Here is a 12,632-nt window from a genome sequence, read left to right as displayed (position 1 = left end):
TCCTCTGAGTAGCTAGGGTATGAAGGCGGCTGGGGGAGGCACCAAGCCAGGCTTCCCAGGGTGGAGCCCGAGTGAGTTTCCGTCCAGCTTAACATCAACATGTTTTAAAAGGGTGTAAAAGCAGCATTATTCACAGCAGCCAAAAGGTGGAAGCTACCCAATTGTTCATGGACAGATGAATGGATAAACAAAATGTGGTATATGTATATATATACATTGTATATATACATACAATGGAATCTTATTCAGCCTTCAAAGGAAGGAAATTCTGACACAGGCTACAACATGGATGAATCTGAGGACGTTATGCTAAGTGAGATGAGCCAGTCAGGAAAAGGCAAATACTGTATGATTCCATTTATATGAGATACTACGGGAGTCAAATTCATAGAAACGGAAAGTAGAATGGTGGGTGCCCGGGGACTGGGGGAGGGGAGAAACCGGGAGTAATTGTTTAGTGGGCAGAGTTTCAGTTTTGCAAGATGAAAAAGTTGTGGAGATTGGCTGCACAACAATGTAAATATACTTTACAATATTGAACTGTACATTTAAAAATAGTTAAGATGGCAAATTTTATATTATGTGTGTTTTACCACAATTAAAAATTGTTTTAAGTTAAAAAAAATAACAACCAAAAAAAGTGGGGGTGGAAAAGGTCCGCATCTGCCTATGAGCCCCACTCTGCTCGGGGGACAGTGCAGGCCCAGCAGCGCCTCCACCCGCAGCTCCCCGCTGTCTGCCGGCCCCCAAGGCCCCTGCCTGCTGGCTTCTCCTCCCTCTGGCCCCTGCCTAAGGCTGTCTGAGGCTCATCCCTTCTGGCATGTAGGAGTCGATCCCCTCCTGTGTGTCAGGCACTGTGCTAGCTGTGTCTAGTGGTTTGAGGCGAAACTCCTGGGAGAGCCCACGGAGAGACCAGAGCCAGCTCCTCCGCCTGGACATCGAGAAAGGGCCTCTCTTGCTGCCCGAGTCCCTGCAGAGGTGTGAGTAAAGCTGGCTAGGGACCAAGAGTAGACCACGAGTGTGCGAGTGCATAAAGGGTGGGGAAGGTGTCGTCGGTCAGAGCCTGGCCCTGAACCTGGAGTGGAACAGATCCCCCCCACCCTTCCTCAGGGGTGTGTGGTCCTGGAGTAGGTAGTGTCTGCGGTCCCATAGGATGCTCTGACGGTCTGTGTGAATCCGTGGGCTCGTAGGTGCACCTACAGACCTAAGGCACATCTGCGCACGGGCTGAAGATCATGATGGGCCTGGCCGGCCCGCCGCGGTGCTCGGAGCACGGCGATCACACATTCGGATGGATGGGGCTGCCTGCTCTGATCCCTAACTTATTATTAAGCTCCTCGCTCTTTGCAGACGCTCCCTGCGCCTCCCCCGCTCGGGGCTGCTGCGGCGCAGGCGCCGGGCCGAGCCGAGCGCCGAGCGGGGAGCGGGCGGCCGCGCTCCGGGCCGGGGTCCCGGGGGAGCAGGTGAGCGACCCGCGCCGCGCGGCCCCCAGGCCCTTGGCGGAGACGCCGCCCGGCCGCGCTGCGCCGGCGCCCCCGCCTTCCCCGCCTGGCAGTACCCGTCTTGCCTCTGTTGGCATCACCCCTCCTTCCCTTGCCTGGCAGCCCTCCTCCCCCCTGCCTGGTATCTCCTCTCCTCCCGCCTGCCTGGCATCCCTTCTCCTCCCTGCCTGGCAGCCCTCCTCCCCCCCCCCCCGTCTGGCATCCCCCCCCCCTCACCCTGCCTGGCATCTTCCTTCCCTCCTCCTTTCCTGCTCTCTCCCCCGACTCTTGACTCTCTTCCTCCTCCTGCCTGGAACCTCCCCCCACCTCCAGCCTGGCACCTCTTCCTCCCACCCCCTTTCTTACATCTCTTCTGTGACTGGCAAACTCCTGTCCAACCTCCTCTCTGATACTTTTACCTCCTCATCCTGGCCTGGCACCTCCCCTCCTTCCTTACCTGGTACCTTCTCATCCTCCCTCCACCTGCATTTGGCTCCTCCCCTTTGCCTGGCACCCTTCTGCCTGGTACCTTCCTCTCCTCCCTGTGTCTGGCACCCCCTCCCCCCTACCCCCCCCTCTGCCTGGCACCTCCCCTCCTCCCTCTGCCTGGCATCTCCCCTCCTCCCCCTGCCTGGCATCTCCATTCCTCCCATCCTGCCTGGCACTTCCCCTCCTTCCTCCCTGCCTGACACCTTCCCTCCCCGCCCTTTACCTCCCCTCCTCCCCTCCTGTCTGACTTCTCCCTCCTTCCCCCACCCCACACCTCCCCTTCTTTCCCCCTGCCTGGTACCTTCCCTCCCCTGACCCCCACACCTCTCCTCCTCTCATCCTGCCTGGCATCTTCTCTCCTCCCTCTTTGCCTGGAACCTCCCCCCATACCTCTCCTCCCATTCTGCCTGGCACCTCCCCTCTGTCCCCCACCTGGTACCTTCCCTGCCTCCACATGGCATCCTCCTGCCTAGACACCCCTCTCCCATTCAGGTTGTCCCTCTGTCTTCCACCTTCCTGCAGGGCACCTCTCCCCCAACCCTGGGCTGGCACCCTCTCCCCTATTGGCATCTCCCTCCTTTCATTGTCTCCTTTTGCTCCTCCCCCTTCTCAGAGCCGCTCCCTGGCCAACACCACCTACACTTGACCCTGAACCACTCTCAAGCTCCCCCGATTCCTACAGAACTGCCCTCTGCTCATCCCCCACCATCTGCCCAGAGACTTCAGTTCACAAGTTGGGTTCTGACCCGGCCTACAGCCTTCCTGCTCTTGAATGAGATGGAAGTGGGGAGGGCTGGTGGGGGGCTGCTGGGGGTGAAACTAGGAAGGCTGTGCCCACAGGGAGGGATGAGGAGATTATGCAGCAGGCTGACTCTACCTGCCTGCCACCCCTAGCATTCTCTTGGGACGCCTCTTGTCTCCAGAAGTCATCCAGGCCTGATGTTCATGCCCTTCCCTCCAATGCCCAGCTCTCTCCTCCACCTATTGCCGAGTCCTCCAAACTTGCCTCCTCTGCCAGGCCCTGGGCTCTGCCTGGATCCTTTGCTCTTGTCCTTCCAGCTCTGTCCTGCAGGACCTGGTCTCCGACTGCTTCCTGTACTCACACTGCTCCCACCCCATGCTCTTCCTGGTGCCACCCAGCCCAGGCTGACCCTCGCCTGCTGCCTCAGTCCTGGTCCCTTCCTGCACACCTCCTGTCTTCCTCAGACCTCTTGTCAGGGAGTTGGTCCACATGGCCAGCCCCCTCAGCTTCTTCACCAGCTTCCTGAGATCCCTTGTGAATCTGCCTTTGGGGCTCAGGGTCTGGCCCATCCCTCCCACTGCCCTCTCCTTTCAGATCTTCCTCAGAATGGCCCTTGGTGCTGCAGGCGTGGTGGGCTCTGGGCCCGGGCACCGAGGGGGCACTGGATGACTCCCTTGCTGCAGGACCCTGCCACCTATGACTCCAGGCCTTCAGCACCCACCCACCGTGGTACAGGTAGGTGCTGCCTCCCCTGTACTGCCCAGGAGTAGGAGCCCGGGGGCCTTAGTGGGAGCTGCTGGCTCTTGGCCTTTGGCCCCATGCATGGCTCCGTCTTGGCACTTCTGCCCCGGCTGGGTCCAGGGCAGGGCCTCTTCTCATCCCCTCTTGCAGCTGGAGCCTCCACCCAGACCCTGCGGACATCTCCCTCTTCCCTGGCGCTGCCTCTTGCTGAGTGCCCCTTGGCCTCCTGGCATCCCTGGGGCCTGCCTCTCAGGCCAGTCTGAGCCAGGGACAGTGAGCCTGAAGCGAAGTTTTTGGTTCAGGTGAAAATGGTCTGGGGCTCTGGCTTGTTCTGCTTCCTCCCCACCCACAGACCCTCAGACACCCACCTCGTCTCCCCTCAGCCATGCATGTGTGCATGCACATACCCCCCCCCCCCCACCGCCGACACACACACACATGCTCTCTGCTAGCTGGGAGGTACCTGCTGATCCCTGGCACAACTTGGGCTCTAGAAACCTAACCCCAAACATGCTGTGGCAAACCTCTACAAGCCTTCCAGGACCCAGGTCGGGGTTTGTCCTTGGTAGCAGAGGGTGGTGGCAGCCTGTTGCATGGCCTCTGGTGGGAGCCAGCCTTATGTGGCCACTCGGCAGGCCCCGAGCTCAGGGCTGCTCTCAGACCCACTGCACATAAGTTGGACCCTCTTGACGGAATGAGAGGAGGCCAGCCTGGCTAGTCTCATCTGTCCCTCTGGTCCAGAAGGAAGCTCTGAGGCACTGGGTGGAAAAGCCACCTGCCCAAGGGCCATTCATCCATGGGAAGGGGCTGGAGTGGGGTCTGAAGCCTGCAGTCTGTCTGAACTCTGCCTGCCCAGCCCCTGCTGTCACTGCGGCTCCCTCACTGGTGGGAGTTGCCGGCAACAGCCTGGGTGCTGTTGGGCCCTGGGGGTGTGAGGGATCCAGTCTCTGCCCTCAGGACCCCCATTCCCACAGTGGGAGCAGAGTTGGGTAGTCCCACAGAAAGTGCCACAGTGAATGATTCAGACTTCGGGTCTCTGAAGAGGGAGACATCAGGAAAGCCCTGGACAGGGGCACTTTGAAGTGGCCTTCAGAGAGCAGGAGGGTGGGGTGGGCTGGTGCCCTGGGGGCGAGGGGTGAGCAGAATGAGAGTGCCTTTCTCAGCTTCTCCTTCCTCGGAAGCAGCAGAGGAACTCGACCTCCTGCTTGGGCTGCTCTGAAGCCCGGGGCACCTTGCCCCCTCTCCGCCCCCCACCCCTCTGGCTGGGTTGTACCCAGGGCAAAATGGTGCTGGTGCTGGCTGCTGGGGGCACCTGAGGCCCAGAGGATGGGGCAGCATTGGGTGGCAGTGACAGCTAGTGCAGTCACCTGGTGCTGGTCATCCCAGAAACAAACCAGCGCAGGAAAGTCAAGGCCCCCAAACAAAGATCCCACCCCCTGTCCCACGACCCAACCACCACCTTAGGTTAAGTGTGGACCTGTTCCTCAGCTTGTGGGGGGCTTAGTTTTTTAATGCAGGATCCTAAAGACAAGGAGTGATCTAGTGTGCTAACCACATTCTTTCTGGGTGGCTCTAAGGTTCTGGGGTATCTGAGGTGCAGTCCAGGTTGAATGGGGGGCTGATGGGGAGGCCGCTGAGTCCCTGGGAGGGATCCCAGAAACAGGCCCCGACATGGCGACATGGCGAGTGCTCGTAAATTGCGGCTGATTAGGGCTGCCCTGAGCTGAGCCCTCAGGGGCTACGCAGCAGCAGGAAGGGGCAACACTGGCTGTAGACCTTGCCTGAAGGAGGTGATCCCTCTGAAGGGGGACAGTGGGGGAGGGGAAGCTTGAAAAGACTGAGGGACCTGGGAGGCCCTGGGGGCAGTGGATGCATCCCAGCTTCATCAGGTGCCCGAGTGACTCCGGCCACAGGCAAATTAAGGGTTCATCCTGGGATTCCTGGGGAGTCAGGAGCCCTATCCTCTCCATGTGATGGTGGTGAGGGGCGAGGGACTGGGGAGGTATCTGGTGTTTTATTTTGGAGTCACATTAACATAAAATTGGCCTTCATTCAGCTTGTGCAGTTGCAGGAGTGGAGCTGGCTTTGACGCTCTGGCTTGGGCACGTGCTGTCATTTGGATGCTGACAGCGCCGAGCTAGCGTCTAGACAGCGTGAGCCCAGGCGCAGCAGCTGGAGGCTGCCTTCGCCCCGAAGCGCTGGCTGTGTGATTACAAGTGAGAGCTCGTTGTTAGTGAGTGTTAAGTGGTAGAGGTAATGAGCTGGAGGTGTCATGGGAGGAGGTGTCACGGGAGGAGGCTGAGCTGCAGACATGCAGGATGAGTGAATGGCCCTGTTTGGGCTGGATTCTGAGCCCTCTGGAATTGCCGCACTAGAGGGGTCAGCCTGCTTCCGGTGGGCGCTCAGCTGAGGGACACTTTGTGGGGGCCATGGCTGTGTCCCCTGGTGTCCTATGCTAGTGAAGGATGTTCGGACCCTCAGTAACTCGTAAGGGACCCTACGGGAGAGTAGTCACCTGCTTTAGCCTGGCCCACCTCTTGATTTGCATCCCAAGCTGTGAAAACAATTTCTTTGTGACCTAAACGTACTTCCAGGAAATCTGAGAAAATGTCTAAAGAGCACGTGCCCCGCTCGTACCTTTACTGGAGTTGACAAACTTGGACCATCTCCCATGTCAACCCTCTTTGCAGACTGAAGAACATTCTGAGGCCTGGAGTGAGGGACAGTGTGCTGTGATGAAAGGGGAGAGAAGCAGAGACGAGAAGATGCGGGAAGATGCACTTCTGCTCCACCTCATCCCAAAAAGGGTTTGAGCTAGTTTGCAAAGACACATATAGTGAGGAGATGGGCCAAGGGCCGTAGGGTAGGGAAGGTATGTCGTAGCCAGGGATGAGGTTAGTGCATGAAACGAAGACTCAAGGCCCCTCTCACAGTGGGCCAACAGGAGCAGGTACGTGATTCACACAGCCCGTAAGACAAAAATCAAACCATTCGCTCAAAACCACTGTGATTTCTGAACCTGAGACCCCGAGAAGTCTCTCTTGTGTGATGACATGTGGGGGATACTGTGTGACAAAGTTAAGGAATGTCCTCAACAATACCGCAGCAGTTTCCTAGGGTTAGGGCAAGGAGCAACACCGTGCTGGGCTGCCGTATAAAGCTTGCTGGTCGTGTTCAGTCCCAAGATAAAATTGAGAACAACTAGAGGAATGCGTTGCCTGCCTTCAGGAAATACTCTCTGTGTTCATATTTACAGCAACATTTCCTGTAAATATCAGGCAGCAGGAAGGCCTATTTAAAATCAGGAATCAAGTCCAGAGTCACGTTCTTGGGGGGGTAATATCCTCATGTGACAATAAAGACCTCAGTCAGCACATGTGCCCAACAGGTGAGTTTGGGTTCAGGGAGAGACCAGTCACACACCTTACCCCCACCTTGAACCCACTGAGAAACAGACTCAGATGTCAGGGATCTGTCAACTTCATGGCAGGGAAAGAGACTGAAGAAAGAGGCTTGAACCTGGGGCCAGATGTAGAAGGCAGACCCTACGCCCTAACCTGGGTTTGCTTACGCAGGAGATGGGCTCCCTCCTGGGGGCAGACCTGCCCAAAAGGGAAGGGCAAGCTGTGGGGACCAGCCCTGACTTCACCGTCCCCCCACCCAGGAGAGAAACCTGTCCAGTAGGTGTCAGACCCTCACTGCCTCATCAGACAGAGCCTCTCCCAAGCGGGGGAGAGGTGTGGGAGAGGTGACAGGATTATTCCAGAATCTCCTCTCCAGGGGAATAGAGTAGAAATTTCCTTGTCAACACATGAAATCAAGAGAATAGGGTCTCTGCCACAGTGGGGGTAGGGCCGGCCACGTTGCTTATGGTGACATCAAGGTTCAAGTCCAGACCTGGCAGTGACCTTTGACCCTACCCTTTCCTTCTCTCTCCATCAGAACAATCCCCTCATCCATTCCATCTTCCATTTCTTCTTGGGCTTCGGGTTCCTGTCTTCACTCAGGGCCTTCACATATGCTTTTCCTTTTGCCTGCAACACCCTTCTAGCTCCCTTCACCTGCCTAATTACATTCATCATTCAAGTCTTGACTTAAATGCTACTTCTTCCAGAGACACCTTCTCCCACCCTGATTAGGTGTAAAGTTCCCCCTTCTTGTTTGTAGCATGTGCCAAAAATTTAAATATTTTATTGTAGTGCTCCTTAAAGGCGCACACTCGTCTGTCTTGTTCAGCACAGTACAGAAGAATATTTCTTGAAGGAACGAGCAAATGAAAGAGGCAGTGAGGGGAGACGGAGATGGCTCTGACAGCTGACCCTAACATGAGCCTGGGATCCCTTTGCAGTGTTGGCCCTGCCCTCTCTACACCCCCACTACCCGAGGGTGGGCCTTCCTTGCCTGCCCACCTTGACCTGCCAACACCTGAGCTGCTCCACACAGGTGCTCTTGGCCCACGCCATGCAGTCCCTCTGCCGCAGGATCTGCTTACCATGTTCACAGAAGTTCGTTCCATCTTCAGTGCTTCTTGTGGTGAGGGAGACTCCTCCTCCCTTGACCCTGGTCTTGCCCTTTGGAGTCACAGAGAATAAACCCCTTTCTGCCTCCCTTACGTCTGCCCGCCTGCCGACATTTGCAGGCAGTTCTCCACACCCCCGATGTCTGCTGTCAGGAACATCCGGCCCTGGCTTCTCCAGATGTTGCTTACCTGGGGGCCTGTGCGGGCTGCTCACCACCTTGGTGCCCACCTGGAGTCAGAGGGGCGGGGCTGCCTAATGGTGTCAGACAGGCGTTGAGCCACCCAGGCCTCCGTTGACAGATGAGCTCTGCCCCTTACCAGTTAGACTGAGTTGGGAAGAAGCACGTAGTTCTCTGAGCCTCAGTGTGTCTCATCTGTAAGATGGGGCTTGATGCCCCTTCTGTGAAGATTCCGTTGATACTGAGTACCGAGTACCCCTCACAAGGCCTGTCACGTGGTGAGTGTCACGAATGCCCCTCGTCACCATGTGGGTTAAAATGTGATGCTCAGCACTGCCTCAGCTCCAGGTGGTGTCAGTAAACCCTGTGACCAGTGTCTCCCTTGGTTCCAGGCCCTGCTTGCTATTCTGCCATGACACCATTGGCTCATAAAGGCCTGGAATCAGAGAGAAGCCCCCGGGGCTTTCCTCCCACCAGCCAGGGAGTCCCTTCTCCCTGGTCCCGCATCTGTGAACTCATCTTGTCAGTTTGAGCCCCCACCTTTCCAGCCCTCAGCTCTGCATCCAGCCTGATGCAATCTGCATATTTGAGAGGCCTGCCTTCTTTGCCTTTAATAAAGTTTTTAGTTGGTTGGGGGGCGGGGGGAAGCGAGCCAGTGGGGCCCCAGGGAGAGCCCTGTGGTCCTCTGGCTCTCCTGGACTGTGAACAGATTTGATGGGTTTCAGCAGCTGAATCAACAGCGGGGGCCCAGGTGGGTGGGCTTGGAGGAGGTGCTGCGGCACCTTGGGGAGGGGTCTGAGTAGAGGGAGGACAAGCTAAGCCCCAGCTTCGTCTACAAATCCCACTCCACCCCGCCCCCACCCAGAGGGATGCAGCATTTTGCTTTTGCCTTTTCTTGCCTCAGTTTCCCCTCTGAGCCCCTACTTTACCACCCTCACCCCCATCTTATCCTGGACTCTTCCTTCAGGAGAAAACTCGGTCTTAGAAGCCCTTTAAAAAAATGCCTGTTGGGTAGATGACAGCCCCAGCTGTCAGGACTCCCTCCACCACACCCCCAAGCCCCCCAGCCCCACCCCACTTCCTCAGCAGCGCCTGAGACTGTAGAGCAGTTACGATGGGAAGGAAAGGAGTCAAGCAGGCTGGGCCCGGAAGAATGGCAGGCGGTGTTGATTGAGGGCTCCCTGAGAGTTTTAAGAATTGTTTTAAGAACTTTTTATCACGACACTATGAGGTGAATGCTGTTATTATTGTCATTACTTTAAGATGAGAAACTGAGGCCGAGAGGGGTTAAGTAACTTCCCAGCGGTTAGGACAAGAGTGCCAGCTGGGGTGTCTTCATTGCACCCTCAGAGGTATGTGGGGACCCAAACCGCAGTGGCCTCAAAGGGCAAAGCAGCCGGCCCTTCATCCAGGCCCCAGCCATCCTCCTTTGAGCCCCAGCACTGAGGCCCAACGTCGAAGGCTTGTTGTCATCGTGGACCAAGCCCTGGCCGCTCATTTACGTTAATAGCTGGGTCTCTAGGGCCATTAGAGTTTGCAACTCCTAAATGAGGAATGGGGGAGTATGGTGAATAGGGGAGCTCCTGTCCCTTTAAAAAGGGACAGCCCCTCCTCAACTCCGTCTGATTGCTTCCAAGCGTATTGGTGGTGGGCTTGTGTTGCCAGATTTCCTGTTTTTTGAGAGATTCTGGGAATTTGGCTTTTTATGTGAAATCTCCTAACTTTTAAGGTTTTTAAAAGTGTTTAAGTCACAGTGTGGGCTAAGTGAAACCTGTCTGCCTTGCCCCGTTTGCAACATCCACCTGAGCTTTCCTTACCCCATCACCCGTCACCTGTCATCTTGTCTACTCCTCAGACCCAGAACCCTAAATCAGCATTTTTCAACCCCAGAACTGGAGGGTCCCCAGGCGTCCGTGGGCCCCAGTTTGAGAAACATTGTATTAAGAATTGCTTTCACTTTAGGTAGTCTCTTGTCATCAATGAGTTATAAACAGAATGCAAAGAGTATGGTCAAAAATGTGAGGATTGTCCCCCAAGTAGAGATCAGGGACCCCACTTTGAGAAGCATTGTCGATTAATCTTCAATGATGTGCTACTGATGGGAAGGGCGCGAGCTCGTGCAGAATCCCCCCGTTAGCTGTTTTAACCCAGAGCAGTGGCTGCTGAGGGAATTCAGGGTCCCTTTGACAAACAGCTGGGGAGATGCAGTCAGATGATGGGCTGAAAGTACATTGACCTTGAGATCAGAATGTGGAAGTCTGAGCCCCACCTTCGACAGCAGTTCATTGTCTAGCTCGGAGTCAATCATTAACCTTGTGTTCCTCATCTTTAAAATGGGTATAGTAATATCCAGCCCTTTAACTTCCTGGGATGTTAATGAACCAACTTAAGTAATGCATATTGAACTGTTTTGTAGGCTGCTAAGCTCCATGAAGATAAATGTGTTCATTGGAGGTGTTTGACAGAGTCTCTCCCAGTATCTTGAGTATGACACATAAATGTGGGCTGGATGCAGAGGTGTGCTGGTAAATATTTAACAACTGGCTCTTGACAGGGTGAGAAGGGGGAGTTGAAGTCTCATTTGTATCATTTGCCAATTTCCAGGGTATAAATACTCCTATCATGGCTGATTTTAAACTACCAACGTGACATTCCAGCACATCACTGGATGTTACTATGATTGAGTAAATTCGCTGCCAGTTGAAGACTAAACCCAAAGTGTGTAGATTTTCTGGAGTCAGGGCTTTGTCCTGGTACCTGTCCTTTGTCAATACATTCAGCAAAGACTTGGATGAAGAGAGAAGGTCGTGCTCACTGGATTTATGAATGATGCACAGCTGGAAAGGATGGTAAATATATTGGATTACAAGATGAATATTAAGAGGAATAAATATAAGTGTCTATTCCTGAGTCCAAAAAGGCAACTTTACAAGTGTGGGATGGGGAGACATGTTTTGGCACAATCAGAGTAGAAACAGAGTTGAGGTTTTAATTGACAATGAGTTCAATACAGGTCTAAAGTGGGCTGCGTGGTCACCAACAAGCGACTCATTGATGGCAGTGATGACTTTATTCAGTCCTTGCTGACTTAGAGGGAATTTTCACATATGTCCTCTCATTACTATTTTGCTACTCACAGTAACCCAGTGACAGGTGAGATGATGGTCTCCTCATTTTAAAGATGAAGAGACTGAGGCTCAGAGAGGATGACATGACTTGGCACTTTTGTCCTCCAGTCAGTAGGTTGTGGAATAAAGACTCGAACTCAGGTCTCTGGCCCAGGTTCTGCCCTGTGTTGTGCTAACAGAGCACCTTGTTCTGAGCACCATGCTTCCAGGCTTCAGGCAAACCAGAAGATGTGAGAGGAGAGGCCTGGTGTCGCAAGGACTGCCAAGCAGGTCACAGGGAGACCCATGTAGGAATAGTAAAGAGCACTGTTGGGGGCAGATTCGTTTCCCAGGGCTGCCGTAATAAAGTCCCAGACAGGGCAGCTTGAACATGGAAACGCATTGTCTCAGGGTTCTGGAGGCTGGAAGTCCGAGATCAAGGTGTTGGCAGGGTTGGTGCCTTCTGAGGGCTGGGAGGGAAGCATCTGCTCCAGCCCCTCTCCTTGGCTTGTGGCCAGCCGTAGTCCCCTTCTATCTCTTGGCATTGTCTTCCCTCTGTGCTTGTCTGTCTCTATGTCCTAATTTGCCCTTTTTCTAAGGACACCGGTCTTATTGGATTAGGGTCACCCTAACGCCCCACTTTAACTTGATTACCTCTGTAAAGACCCTGTCTCCAATAAGGTCACATTCTGAGGTACTGGGGCTTAGGACTTTAACATATGAGTTTGAGGGAGACACAATTCAATACAGAACTGAGGGACTTTGATAGCTGTCCTCAGAATTTGGAGCATGTCTTATGAAGGAGGGAGAAGAGCTCCAGGTGGTTAGAAGCTTCAGGAGGTGACCCTTGGTCATACGTGCCACAGGAAGAACCAAGGCCCTGAGGGATAATTTGACTCACTGCCACTGTGGAACCCTTGGCTGCTAGAGCACTGGCTCCTCACCTGGCTCCAACTTTCCTCACGCAGGAACGTGCAGAGCCGGAGGGAGGGCTCTGGCCCTTCTGTTCCCACGGACGCCCTGAGCATCCAGTGTGCCACTGGTGCAGCAGCTAGCCCACAGCCCACCCCACAGCCTGCCCCACAGTCAGCCCACAGCCAGCCCACAGCCAGCCCCACAGTCAGCCCATAGCCAGCCCACAGCCTGCCCACAGTCAGCCCACAGCCCACCCCATAGCCCACCCACAGCCAGCCCTACAGCCCTCCCACAGTTGGCCCACAGCCCACCCACAGTCGGCCCAAAGCCCACCTCACAGCCCACCCACAGTCAGCCCACAGCCAGCTCCATAGCCTGCCCACAGTCAGCCCACAGCCCACCCCACAGCCCACCCACAGTCAGCCCACAACCAGCCCCACAGCCTACCTACAGTCAGCC

At 55.2% G+C, this 12,632-nt stretch overlaps 1 protein-coding gene across 1 annotated transcript in view; it reads left to right on the top strand.

The window, feature by feature from the left end:
* The first annotated feature begins 1,400 nt into the window (after positions 1-1,400).
* The window catches only part of SMARCD3 (SWI/SNF related, matrix associated, actin dependent regulator of chromatin, subfamily d, member 3), a 33,305-nt gene continuing 22,073 nt past the window's right edge, over positions 1,401-12,632 (top strand). The window contains exons 1-2 of the mRNA XM_046669764.1: positions 1,401-1,463; positions 3,307-3,447. Coding sequence (XP_046525720.1) covers positions 3,409-3,447 — 39 coding nt within the window. The 5' untranslated portion in view covers positions 1,401-1,463; positions 3,307-3,408. The remainder of the gene's footprint in view (positions 1,464-3,306; positions 3,448-12,632) is intronic.

This window comes from Equus quagga, chromosome 8 (genome assembly GCF_021613505.1).
Source record: "Equus quagga isolate Etosha38 chromosome 8, UCLA_HA_Equagga_1.0, whole genome shotgun sequence".
NCBI classification, from domain to species: Eukaryota; Metazoa; Chordata; class Mammalia; order Perissodactyla; family Equidae; genus Equus; species Equus quagga.
Note: the sequence above shows the minus strand (reverse complement) of the source record. Positions and strands in the feature narration are given on the sequence as shown.